The 13,891-nt window shown below is 46.6% G+C and overlaps 1 protein-coding gene across 3 annotated transcripts in view; it reads left to right on the top strand.

Moving 5' to 3' along the window:
- Window positions 1–13,891, top strand: part of LOC128347749 (early activation antigen CD69-like) — a 36,748-nt gene that overhangs the window by 7,672 nt on the left and 15,185 nt on the right. Inside the window, exons 1-2 of one of the 3 annotated variants that reach the window (XM_053302812.1) lie at window positions 1,584–1,829; window positions 12,426–12,561. In XM_053302812.1, coding sequence (XP_053158787.1) covers window positions 1,824–1,829; window positions 12,426–12,561 — 142 coding nt within the window. In that variant the 5' untranslated portion in view covers window positions 1,584–1,823. Of the gene's footprint in view, window positions 1–1,583; window positions 1,830–12,425; window positions 12,562–13,891 lie in introns of those variants that run through there. The other 2 variants (XM_053302810.1, XM_053302811.1) reach the window with 2 other exon arrangements.

Genomic DNA, 13,891 nt, shown 5'->3' with positions numbered 1-13,891 from the left:
CGAAAGTCCAATAGAATTGAATTTAAACAAATCCACCATCAAATCATGCATCATATTTGTGTCAACAGATTATACTGTAAATCATCATAATCTGAGGCACAAATTTCATGATTTTTACTCTGACACCCCAGACCTCAATTATCAAATCACAGATTGCACCCTAATTTAGGATTAGGCCATAAAAATAAAAGATCCAGCAATTCCTGGCACAGCCATGTCATGAAAACATGGATCCTTGTGGTTTTTACATTGAATCCTTTTGGGGGTGGGGTGGGGAGACATCAAATCATCGAACATCTGTGTTCAGGCTGCTTTGTGCTAATAATGAATCTGGCACTTCATGGCATCACCCTGGAACAAAAAAACATGAATCCGAAACATCGAGTTTTATTTATCCGTGCCTCAGATCTATGTTTTATGCCATGATGGCTTCAGGAAGTTCTGGGTGTTTAGAAAGTGGTTTCTAACCCTGGTGACTGTGGAGGAAATTTTGAAAACGAGAAGTGTATCTAAAGTTTTTTTTTTAAAAAAGAATTGGGGAGGGGTCTCAAGTCAGGAGATGGATCTCTGGTGTTTTTCAGTCTCAATTTTATAGCAATTATTGCTTGTCTCCAGAATTTGAATTCTACTGCACATCACCAGCTGCTGCAGGCACTTTGTGGGGGAAAGAAGCACTTTGTTCACTCTGTCTCCGTGGACTACTACTATCTGGGCAATGCAGAGGGCAAAAAAGTGAGAAACTGGCAATTTTTAAACTGTTCTTGGGGGCGGGGCGGGGGGAGGAGAAAAGAAAAACGCCAACCTGCAGCACTACTACTACTACTACTACTATTATTATTATTATTATTATTTCAATTTCTATACCACCCTTCCAAAAATGGCTCAGGGCGGTTTACACAGAGATATAATTAATAAATAAGATGGATCCCTGTCCCCAAAGGGCTCATAATCTAAAAAGAAACATAAGATAGACACCAGGAACAGTCACTGGAGGTACTGTGCTGGGGAGGGATAGGGCCAGTTACTCTCCCCCTGCTAAATAAAGAGAATCACCACGTTCAAAGGTGCCTCTTTGCCAAGTTAGCAGGGGTTATAGAAACTTATAGAAACGTAACAATATAATGTAACTATAAAAACAAAATATAACTCCACAATCAGGGGCGTAACTATAATAGGGCAAGGGGAGACAGTTGTCTGGGGGCCCACTGCCTTATGGGGCCCCCCAGCATCAAGTCACATGACTGACTCCCCCAGCCGCACACCCGTCCGGGGTTCCTTCAGTTGTATTCATCCTCCGAAACTGATGTGAATGTTAAGACCTGGAATTACCAGAACAGCATGTCTTTCTCTAGTACCATAAAATGACTTGCATTGTCCACAATTTACAAAACCTTAAAAAAAATAATTTAGAAAGATTGTTACCACTATTCAGCCACATTTAAGATTTCTTTACTTCATGAGCTGAACTTCAGTGGCGGGGGGCATTTTAAAATCTTGTCTCTGGGCCCACTCCAACCTTGCTACGCCCTTGTCCACAATATAGGCTACCATGAATATTGTTCATAGTATTCTAGGCAGGCTGTCTGCATGAGCTGGAAGAAGGTGAAAGGTGATTTGACAAGAGGAATTGGATTGATAGTGTGGTTAGCCAAGCAAAGGACAGCGGGTTGTTGCTTGCTGTAACCAGAACAATCAGGACGAAGGAAAAAACGGGGGCGCTTCAGCAGAGTCCAGTAGTGCCCTTTGCAGCGATTCATGCCGGAACGATTCCACACTCCACTTCCGTGCAGCGGATGAGCGGATAGGGCTACTTTGCATAGGAAATGAAGGCAAGGACTAACTTCAATATTCAGTATAGCATATTGTGTCTTGGTGGCTAAAGCCTGCCTCTCTGTCTCCGGGTATTTTGGCTAGGCACTGTTACAGGGTTGGCTGGCTACTTTGGGGCTAAGTAGGGATCATCTCCTCTATTGGCCTTGGTGTGGTGTTTTTTCTTTCTTTTCTTTCTTTCTGGTGGTGAGGTGGAGCCAACCCCGGGTGGTGTTCCGTCCCCCCTTCCTTCCTTTGCCGGAAGGCAGGCTACCCTGTTCTGTTGGGGAAGTACCACAACTTAGCAGAATTAGTGCGGTAATTAGCAGAGGGCAAGGAGAATGCAAGGACCGCGAGGACAAGGCACAAAAACTAAATGCCCTCTCGCCACGGCACCGCCCCTTCGCCCCAGCCTGCACCTTTTCGAGCGCGTTCTGCGCGCCCACCACCCCTACTGCGCCATGCATTCGCTACCACTCATCTTGTCGTCCCAGAACGAAAATGGAGGAGACAAGTGTAGCGGGGCAGGCTAGAGTGTCGTATGCGCTATGCAGGAGAAGGCAGCTGCACGTACCCTCCCTGGAAGGGGAAAGTGGGAAGAGGAGAGGCCCCGTGCGGCAGCCGTTTTTCAAACTACAGAATGATCTGGCCAGTCGTGTGTGGGTCTAAGTACTCCTTGCTCTTCTGTGGGGATAAAATGTTGAGAAGAATCGAATTTGGCAGCCTGTTGAGAAGGCATCCGCCCGGTAACCATGCAGCTAAGCTGGCTTCTTGCGATGCTGGCTCAGTCGTTCTTGTTTGTCTCTCCTGCTTCACATCTTGAACTCAGCTATCAAACTAACTACGGTGTCAAGCTCTCCTGGCACATTGTATGCGCCTGCACTCGCCTTGTGTCATCTGCCACCCATAATGAGGCAAGCTGCGCAGTATTGCCGCAACGGGAGTGGCTCGATAATTGCTGCTCCAATGCTCAGGAGCAGGGAGTGGGATGCTGTGTTTGTAGATGTCACCCCGCACCGAACTCATCAGAGGAAGGGGAGGGGTAATTTAATCGCAGAGTGGGAAAGGAAAGGAGGCAGTTTCCCTCACACTGTCCCAACCGTTGGAAAAGCCGGAATGGCTTTTCTAAGCCAAAACCCAGAAATCTGGCTTTTTTCAAATGCTTCTGGCTGCAGGAAATTGCACTGGCTTTCCGGCATATTTCTGGCTTTCCCCCAGGCTTTTGCAGCGCGCTCTGGCTGCAGAAATAAGGTTTGGCTTTTTTGGCTTCTTTTTGGCTTTTTCTCCGCCCCTCCCGCAAGTTCGGCTGCTGCCTGCAAGTCAGGAGGAGGACAGAGGGCTATCTCATCACCCTGACCCCTCCCTCACAGTCAAAAAACACTCCCCGCCCCCAAGCAACCAATCCCATAGAACCTTGTCGTCGCCTCGCCACTGACTGCACTGCTGAGCCAGGACCAACGATGACCAATAATCAGCCAGAGCCAGCTGTCACGTGCTTGCTTGCTGTCCGGGCAGCCCACTTTAAAGAGCCCGCGTTGGCCTGCTGCTGGGCGAAGGAAACTCAGATCGAGGCGGGGGAGAGGGCGATTGTGTAGTAAGCTGTATTTACTTCAGAGGAAGCGGACCTGCAATGAGGGCCATGGAAATGTCTAGTTCGATAGCCCTGGGTACTTTTGTTAACTATCACAACTATCCACTGAACGTTTGAGGTGCAAGGGGGCTAACTTGTGGATCACTTAACCGATTTGATCCAAATGGCGCCTAGGGCAAGCACTGAAATTGTGCCCCCCCCCCAAATATCTGACACCATCTTTTGGAAAACTTGACTTTTACCATAATATTAGCTCACACTGCCAAAACATTTAAAACTAGCTTTCATTTCTGAACAATAATGCATTAGAAACCTCAACAATCCATAGAAATCTCAAATATACACATGCATAGGTGAAAAATTAAGAGAAAATAAAGTTGAAAGCCTTGCCAGTACAAATGAACTAAAAAGAGTGGAAGGAGTTTTCTGCTGCTTCTGAAGCCCCACTGAGTTCAGAGCAGTGTTTCTCAACCACTGGTCTATGGACTGACGCTGGTCCACAAGGTGTTGGGTACCGGTCCATGAGACATTAGTAATAAAAGTCACCCCTCAAAAAAACCAATTGCGGGCTGGCAGGGGCCGACAGGAGCTCTTCAGAGTTCATTTCCAGGCAGCCCTCGCTGCTGGATGCCAGGGGTTGTACTTAAGAGACACAGATTATGCAAAGCATAATGTTTCGGAGAGCTGGCCAAAATTGCTTTTGGGGTGGTGCCTCACATAAATGGAGGCTTCAACAAGAAGTATATGTGTAGTGGCGGATCTCTCTCTCTCTCACACACACAGACACAAAATATAAGAGCTAGGTGTTGTTGTTTTTTTACGTTCCTTGAAGATGAGGCAAGGGAAACTTCGCTAGTCTGCAAGACATTTCCATTCAGCTCAGCTTCTGACTTCTTTCAAATGCAGAGTGACCAGGAAGTGGGAACTCAAGAATGCAGCAGGGGACAAATTAGGCTCCTTCTCTAGAGGGCATGTCTGGCAGCGAAAGCGGAGATCCGCCCCGCCCCCCCCCCCCCCCACACACACCAAGGAAGGTAACCGTTTCCTTATTCTGAGAGCTTCTGAAGCAGAGGGAACTCAAAGCCACGCAAAGCAGCAGCAGGAAAGGCGGCAAGGCGGCAAATAAAGGGTGGGGGGAAGAATGAAAAAAAGATCAGCACAGCAAAAGCCAATGCTCGGGTTTGCATCTTCATTTCCTTTCATTTCCAGCAGCAGAGAGGGAAAGACAGAGGCGAGGGGGGTAGAGAGCACGCAAGCCAGCGCGCTTGAGCTGGGAGCGAGTTCTCCCAGCCGGAGCCTTGCATTTTTCCTTCCCACCCCTCCTTCTTTTTGCCTCTGGCTGCCTTTTCCTCTTCGCTCCTCCGTTCTCCAGGAGCCAATGGGAGAGCGCCCGCCCCACCCGGACAGATCTCGCAACTGGCGAGTAGCGTGGGCGCCTGTCTGTGCCAAGAGGGGAGGGGAAATTTTTTTTTTGAAAATTTTGTGGTGGGGGTGGGGCATGGCAGGCACTTTGTGCCCACCCTTCAGCTGTGCCCAGGGCACGTGCCCTGCCTGCTACCCCACTCTGGTTACACGTCTGATTGAAGGTAAAGACCCAGTAAATGGAGAATGTGGGGAAAGCTCAAATGCTGAAATAATTGTTGATCTTGGGACCTGGGGTTATATTTTAACTGATTAATTTTGCTGCCTTAAGTGAAAAGGATAAGTCTTATTTCAAATACTGAACCCTTCTGCATATGGGGCCTTCTCCATGTGTGGGGACCGGGGCAACCCCCACCCCCTCAAAGCACTGCAAAGCTGTGGTTTCTCAGTGAAAATAATGCTGTCCAATTACACGGACAGTGGCACAGTGGGGAAATGACTTGCCTAGCAAGCAAGAGTTTACCAATTCAAATCCCCACTGGTATGTTTCTCAGACTATAGGAAACACCTATATGAGGCAGTAGCGATATAGGAAGATGCTGAAAGGCATCATCTCATACTGTGCGAGAGGAGGCAATGGTAACCCCCTCCTGTATTCTACCAAAGACAACCACAGGGCTCTGTGGTCACCAGGAGTCGACAACACTGACTCAACGGCACACTTTGACCTTTACAATCCTAGGCAATTGTATGGGGAATTTTCACTTCCCCCTAAAGGGGAATGGGGGCATAGGGTCTAAGGGAACCGGAAAGGTTACATCTTCAGCCAAAGCTTCTGTCACTCTCGTCTTTTCCTATCTGTGACGGCTTGACCCAAAAGCTTTTCCTGCAAATAGCTGCAGACCCTATCAAATCACTCCCCTCTTCTACTTGTGAGCTCTTTATTAGCCACTATTTTATTTGCCATACCTTGCGGGGAGATGCATCTGACTTGCTTAAGCGGAAACTTTTAATTACACAAATGCTCAGGGAGTTGGCTACTTGGTTGCTTCCATCTCCATGGGTTTCTGCATTCAGTAGCACTCTGCCTATTCACATTTTGATTGGTCCCATCATCATCATGGGTAGGCATGGCTGTTCTCATTCACCTGCCCACCTTCCTGGTTTAGGAAACTCATCTGCATCTTTTTCTCCAAACCCTTGGGAAGAATTGGATTTTCTAGACTGGAGTTGTTAGTATTTTTGGATAGCACCTGTAACAATGAAATAGTGACAGCTATGCAAAGGTGACAAGCTGACTCAGAAAAGTTGACTCATCTCAAACAAATCACAACAAAAGTTCTGGGGCTCGCTCATCACTCTCCCCTTCATTCTTTAACCCACACAGCCCAATTCGTGGCATAAACTTAAATAACCTTTCTGATCTTCTTGCTCAGCCTCGAATTTCAAGAGCTAGGAGAACAAAGATGTCTGGTTTTCATCACTTGAAGATTTTCCTAGATAGCACTGTAGCTTGTGTGCCAAAGTGCTTCCAGTGAGCACCATTCTTTGCTTATTAAGCCAGAATGATCCAGACTATCTCAGAAACTGCGCTCATAATTTGTTCATTTTGAACCTCTTCCAAACTGCTGTTTATTTTTCAGTTCGTTCTCCTAAAAATAGCCATTTTCTTTTCTACATCAAAACCACACCCATTCTTATGTGATGTCACCACATCACTAGGGATGTGCACAAACATGTTTTGTGTTCTGTTCTGCGCTCGGAATGGAACACAAATCCACAGAACATTCTGTCAGAACAACTGGGTGAGCCAGTTGTTCCAATGGAACAACCCCATTCTGACTTGGAACGTACCGAGCACCATTTTGGACTCTAAAATGGCACCCTTCTGGCCCCTGTGCACATACAGCAGCCATTTGCGTGGTGGTGCTGACCATGTAAACACATCTGTTCACCCAGGCTTTTAACTGATACTGTTTTGATTGTTTTTAATGTTGTTTTAGAGCATTGTTTTAAAAAATTTAAATTGTTGTGTTTTAAATTTTTGTTTTGCTTTAACTAATGTTTTAATGCTGTTTTTATCTGTTGTGAACCGCCCAGAGACATGAGTTTTGGGCGGTATAGAAATATGTTAAATAAATAAATAAATAAATGTAAATGGCCATCATGTGTGCACTAGGGATGTGCACGGTCCGGAGAAGTCCGGACCGGCACCGAAGGGGGGCCTTGTTTTTAGGGCGGGGAGGGCTTGCTTAGCCCTCCCGCCTCCTTGCCCCCGCCAGCGCCCGTATTTAACATTATAGGGGCGCTGGAAACCAGCCGCCCCCCCCCCCCCGCCGCCGCCACCGCCGCCGCTGCGAAATCACTCTTAAAAACATCCAGCCCTCCCTCCCTCCCAGCTAGCTGCCCGCCCGCCCCCCCACCCACCCAGTCGCTCACCCGGTCGGTAGATACTAAGTGAGAGGAGCTCCGGCACAGAGCTCCTCTCGCTAGGAAGGCCTCCGGGAGAATGGTGGCTTGCGCGCGCATGCGCGCGCCGCAAACCACGCCGTTCTCCGGAGGCCCGGTCTACCCGGCCCTTTCCCGGCGGGTAGACCGGGCCTCCGGAGAACGGTGTGGTTTGCGGCGCGCGCATGCGCGCGCGCGCAAGCCACCATTCTCCCGGAGGCCTTCCTAGCGAGAGGAGCTCTGTGCCGGAGCTCCTCTCGCTTAGTATCTACCGACCGGGTGAGCGACTGGGTGGGTGGGTGGGGGGGCGGGCGGGCAGCTAGCTGGGAGGGAGGGAGGGCTGGATGTTTTTAAGAGTGATTTCGCGGCGGCGGCGGTGGCGGCGGCGGGGGGGGGGGGCGGCTGGTTTCCAGCGCCCCTATAATGTTAAATACGGGCGCTGGCGGGGGCAAGGAGGCGGGAGGGCTAAGCAAGCCCTCCCCGCCCTTAAAGATATACCCCCCACCCGGACCCGAACCAGCCCAGTCCGAACCGGTCCGGCAGTTCGGCCATTCTTTGGAATGGCCGCCGGACCGGTTCGGGCACACCACTAGTGTGCACAGAGGCCAGAAGAGTGCCATTTTGGAGTGAAAAGTAGCACTCAGAATGGGGTCGTTCCATTCTGAGCTTGGAACAGGCCCTTCATTTGAAGCATCTTCTGTTCTGAGATCGGAACACTCAAAATGGTCCAGTTCATGGTTGGAACATTCCCACCACGAACCATTCTGCACATCCCTACACATCATTCCTCTGCATAGTTTGCTGAATGTGAATGGAGGTCTCTGCCCATTTTGACTTACATCCAAAGGGAAGGTCAAGAAGGAGCATACAACTTCTGGTAGAGGGGCCCTTCACCATGGGTGTTTTTGGTGAGTGGACTTAGCTCTTACATTAATTTGTGGATTTCTCCACTAATTTATCTGGGCAGTTTTCAATCCTGCACAAAAATGGGGTTGTGGACAGTGCTCCCTCTAAGGTGTGTGCGCAGGAACTTTTCTTTCTTTCTTTCCCCAAATCTCCAGTCAGTAAATTTTATATCCCACTCAGGTTGAATCATGAAGGCCCCACTCTGAGTCAGAGGCGCTCTTACCCCTGAACTTCCAGGTGGAGGTCCAGGGCCTCCACACGCCCTGGGGGTCCCCAAATCCTCTTTAGTCTGTCTTTGGTGGTGTGGTCGCTGTGCCACCAACCCATGCGATGCCAGGAGCGGAGTTGACTGAGACCTGTGCTGGGCGGCCGAGCATGACCTCTGCTTTAGACAGAGAGGGGAGTGGGGAAAGAAATATGTGGGATGGGAATATGTTAAGTTGCATGTTGAAATGTTTTTGCTAATGCATATTTGCGTTTATATACCTTTTTAATATTATTACATTCTTGTGAGTTCAGTTGCTGTTTGTTCCCTCAAGAACCCACATGTTAAAAATACTGGGTGATGTGTATGTGTGTAGGGGGATGATGCTTAACTTGTGGTGGAGGCAGGAGAAGCTCCAAAGGCCTTTAGGTCCAGCCTCCCAAATTGCCTAGGTGCACCTCTGCTCTGAATGTATTTGCACACACACTGCCTAGATACTCCCACCAGAACAAAACTCATTCCACACACAGATAAAAACAAGTTTTCTAGTAAGAGTGGTGGTCCTGTTGTTTGACCTGCAAGTTTAATCAGTATACTAGCCGACCCCGCACAGAGCATCTGTGTGCTCCTTGGGGCCGGCTGTTTCCCCCTCCCTCTCCCTCCTGTCCGGTCTCTCCTCTTCCCCCCCACCTCCAGCCCCACGCTCTCTTGCCCTCCCCCTTCCATTCCTCCCCCTCCCCCCTGCACCTGCACAGAGCCGCAGCGGGCGGCCAAAGAGGATCCCTCCTCAGCCATTCTTGCTCCTGGGCACGAACAGGAAAGCCCCGCCGCCCGTTTCCCTCCCATCCCAGGCAGCAACAGGCATGGAGGCTTCGCCCCACCGCCCATTCGCCACTCACCCCCTCTGGCAGAGCCCAGACCAGTGCCAGTCCATCCCCCCACCCGCTTTTAACCACCCCTCCCACTTTTACCCCCCCCCCCCCGTGGTTTCTGGCCTGGCGGCTAAGCCTGCCGCCACCTCCTTGCTGCCGCTGCCTCCCTGCTGCGGCTGGGCCCACTGCCGCCTCCACAACGCAGCCGCCACCACTGTTTCCCCCTTACTCGGGACGGCCAGGCCTGCCATCTCGCTCCCGCCCCTGGCGGACAGGCTGGGATTTGCCGCTGCCGCCTCCCCGTTACCCAGGACGGCCAAGCCTGTGTCCCGGCGGCGGCGGCCAGCTGAGGCTGCCTCCTCAGGCCATTTTGCGCCCACTGCCACCATTCCCCCACCCACCCCAAACTCTCGCTGAATGCCAAGAGTTCTCACGAGAGTTCCGCCGCCAAATTCTTCAGGACACGCATGCCGGCTAAGTGTTTTAAATATATAGATGGCCCATTAAGTCATTTCTTCCTTCTAGCATGGCTGATATTTATTTATTTATTTAAACATTTGTATGCCGCCCAAAAATGCAAATTCTTTGGATGGTTTACAACAAAACAAAAATAACCAATAAAAAGATTAAAACATTACAACAATTAAAATTTAAAATGTTAAAACTATTAAAACACAATTAAAACAATATCTAATTAAAAGCCTGGGTGAACAAATGCATCTAGATTGCCTTTTTAAAAGTTGTAAGAGACGGGGAAGCTCTTATTTCAGCAGGAAGCGTGTTCCAAAGCCTCGGGGCAGTAATGGAGAAGGCTGTCTCTTCTGCTGCTCCCCTGCAACTGGTATTCAGAGGCATCTTGCCTCTTGGGCTGGAGGCAGCCTATAGCCATCAAGACTGACAGCCATTGGTAGACTTATCCTCCATGAATTTCTCTAAGCCCCTTTTAATAAGAAATGTTTTAATACTGCATCAATTTAATTCCTAAGCTATCATTCTCAAGTGTGACTTCATAACAGAATTGTACTTTTTAATCTTAAACAGTAACTATGAATAGAAATTAGCCATATGAATCTTATATCAGGTCATTTAAACAAATATTTTCTTGAAAACAGTACTATCAGTTTCTGAACTATCAATAACTTCTTATTCCGAATGGTCACATAAACATTATTATTATTATTATTATTATTATTTTACATTTATAGCCCGCTCTTCCTCCAAGGAGCCCAGAGCGGTGTACTACATACTTAAGTTTCACTTTCACAACAACCCTGTGAAGTAGGTTAGGCTGAGAGAGAAGTGACTGGCCCAGAGTCACCCAGCTAGTTTAATGGCTGAATGGGGATTTGAACTCGGGTCTCCCCGGTCCTAGTCCAGCACTCTAACCACTACACCACGCTGCATTGACTTGGGCTTATACATAGTGAAACAGGCCTCTGTGGTCTTTCACATTGTTTCCTGACTGGTGTGTATATTTCCATATATTGGATTAGTTTCTTTCACATGTGGCAAAAGATGAAGAAATTTGAAGCAGGCAGGAAAATATGAGTTGCAGATATCTACAAAATGCAATAACTGCAATTACCCAGAGATGATCTTACATACCTCTGGTAACTGAGCAAAGAGACACTTTTTAAAGTGGTGATTCTCTTATATTTAGCAGGGGGAGAGCAACTGTCCCTGTCCAATCCCAGCACAGCATCCCTCCAGTGGCTGTTGCTGGTGACTGCCTTAAATTTCTTTTTAGATTGTGAGCCCTTTGGCAATGGAACTATATATTTCTATGTAAACTGCTTTGTGAACTTTGGTTGAAGGGTGGTATATAAATATTCATAATAGTAGAAAGCATTTTGAATGAGTAATGTGCAACTAAAACAACATATTAAAACCTTGTTTAGAGCGTTCTATTCCTTCTAAAAGAGAAATACTGTAGTTCATTTTCTCCCCCCCCGCCATTTTTCTCCATGCTTCCAATTTTCATTTTGGAGAAAAGTCAGAAGTGGGAACACCTTGGGACTGGAAACAGTTGGTGGTGGTGGGGGGGAAGTCTACCTCCTCCTTCAACCTTATTTTTTGGGGCCTTAGATGAGCTTGTGTATAGAAGGGTTCTACTCCTTGAACCAGTGCATCATGGGAACAGTCAATTCACATGATATCTTCCTTTCACTCTGGTGAATAGAAATTGCAAGTTGCAATTTTTCCTTTCATGTTAAGGGAGCAGGTGATCTCATATGAGTTATCTGCTCACATGCAAAGACAGGTTTCATGAGCACTTATTTGCAGGAGTCTGTGTGTACAGCTGATCCCAAAAGAATGCTCTCAAAGCTATAATGCTAGTAGTAGATTATCAGGGCCTATTACATCATGTCCTGGACTACCTGAACTTCTTTGTGAAAGCAGCAACATTTAGCCAACCTGTTTAATTATGACAGGAAAAATGCTTTGCTTCTGAGTGTTCTTGTGATGGGCCAAACGTCCACATCATAGATCTTATCTGCTTTTTAAAACAAAAAATGGTTATGGGAGAATAAATAATTATCTAGCCTAGGTAAGACCTTATGATTTCTCTGCATAAAATGAAACCAAATGGTGTGTGGGTAACCCTTTTGGGCATCAACTCCATATTAATGATAGGTACATAGGAAGTTGCCTTACACAGACCATTATTGGTCCATCTAGCTCAGTCTTGTCTACACTGCCTGGCAGGAGTCTTTCTCAGTCTTACGCGGGGATGCTAGGGATCCCAGGGACTTGGGATCTTCTGCATCCAAAGCAGATGTTCTACCACTGAATTGTAGGCCATATAATTGCTTAAATTGCATTTAATTTAGATAAATTGGTAAATTAGGTAAATCGCAGTGTTTTTCAATGATTTTTAAAAATCTGGTATATGATTATAAATAGGATATAATGCTATGTATATGTGTAAATATGGAAGGGTTCTGTGTAGCTTGTATAGGATCCCTTTGTGGTATGAATCATGTTTAGTATTTACTGTGCACTCAACTATGTATATAACTGTGTACTTATCTGTGTACCTATCCTGATTTGTTTCTGCATCTAAGCTCCAGTGGTTCCAGTGTACTTACCTGAATTTATTGAGTAATTACCATTTCCTATAATGGAGTCCTAATGTCTACACATGTAAGAGTTGTAAAAAATCCCATCGTCTCCAATGATGAAAATAAGAGGGTGTATGCAACATTTCCTAACATAAATTTCATTTTAAAAGGTAGCAGAGATATCATCTGAGAGAACTGAAATGATGGAACCTAATGATGGAATTCTGGGAAATGGATTGGAGAAAAATGCCTCAGAAAAAATGAGGCCTCTACTCAATGGACATTCTGGAACAGTCCAACCATCTGGTAAGTTAGATTTCCCTTTGCTGCTACAACCTAGAAACAGAGATACTGGTCTTTCAGTGAAGGGAGTCAGTCCTAAGAAAAGTAAGGCCCCACTTTGAGCACACAATAAACCCCATAAATTCACTACTGTGAATGTTGAACATGCATATAAAGCTCCTTTATACTGAGTCAGGCTATGCCATCTAAATGAGCATTGTCTGCATTGACTGTCAGCAGCTCTCCAGGATTTCATAGAGGGGAGTTTCCTAACCCTACTACCTGGAGATACAAGGGATTGGAACTGGGTCTTTCTGCATGCTAATTATGTGTTGTACGATTGAGCTATGGCTACTTCCCCAATGGACCAACTTACATCATTAGGCCAATGTTGTGGCCTACTTATATAAGCTACCAACAACAGCATCTTTAGAATTTTATTTCATATCAGAATTGATAACAAGGTGTACATATTTTGATGGGCAAGCATACATTGTGAAAGAGTCCATAAGTTTTTGGCTTTAGCCAAGCCAAAATTTGTGCATCCCACACAATTCTGTGCATGTTTACACAAAACCCCACTTCAGTGGGGCTTACCCCCAGGTAAATGTGCATAGGATTGTTGTTCATACTCCTGTGGACAACACAACAGAGCTTACAAGTAAACCACCTCCAGCTAAGGCAGGTGGCGGAAGGGATGAGCACAGAACCAAATAGAGAAGCCACTACCCTTCTTATATAGCTTAAAAAGAAGAGACTGGGGCTTCTTTGGCTCTGTGAGTGCCTCTCACAAAACCAAGCAAAGAACTTTCCTCCTCTTGAAAAGGGAGACCGGAGTTTCTGTTTAACACTGCACTTCTGGAGCACACAAAGTCACCCAACAAAACTCAGACATGTTGTAAATTTTGGAGCTGGGAAAGCGGTGGGATAACACATAACATAATATAGTCCCATCCCACATATTTCTTTCCCCACTCTGTCTCTAAAGCATCCAATATTTAAGCAACTGAATGTGCAAGAATGTAAAGATGAAAAATGACCCCAGAAAATAGACAAAAGTCGAAGCACCAGATCCCTCTTGGAGTCCCAACATTCTCCCATCACTCTCTCTCATCCCACCTACCCCTCCCTCAACCCACAGCAAAACATTATGAAAACCCATCATGTTATGCTGATTCAGTCACGTAACACGACTGAGTTATGACTCATAACTGAGTTATGCCACTTGTTTAATTTTTATATCACCTTTCACAATGTATCTGAAGGTGGTTTAGAAAAGTTAAAATAAAATAAAATTCCATAAAAGTTACATTTAAAACCTTAAAATCCACATTAAAAACCATAAACACAACAA

This window comes from Hemicordylus capensis, chromosome 2, assembly GCF_027244095.1.
Source record: "Hemicordylus capensis ecotype Gifberg chromosome 2, rHemCap1.1.pri, whole genome shotgun sequence".
NCBI classification, from domain to species: domain Eukaryota; kingdom Metazoa; phylum Chordata; class Lepidosauria; order Squamata; family Cordylidae; genus Hemicordylus; species Hemicordylus capensis.
This window is presented reverse-complemented; position numbering and strand designations above follow the sequence as displayed.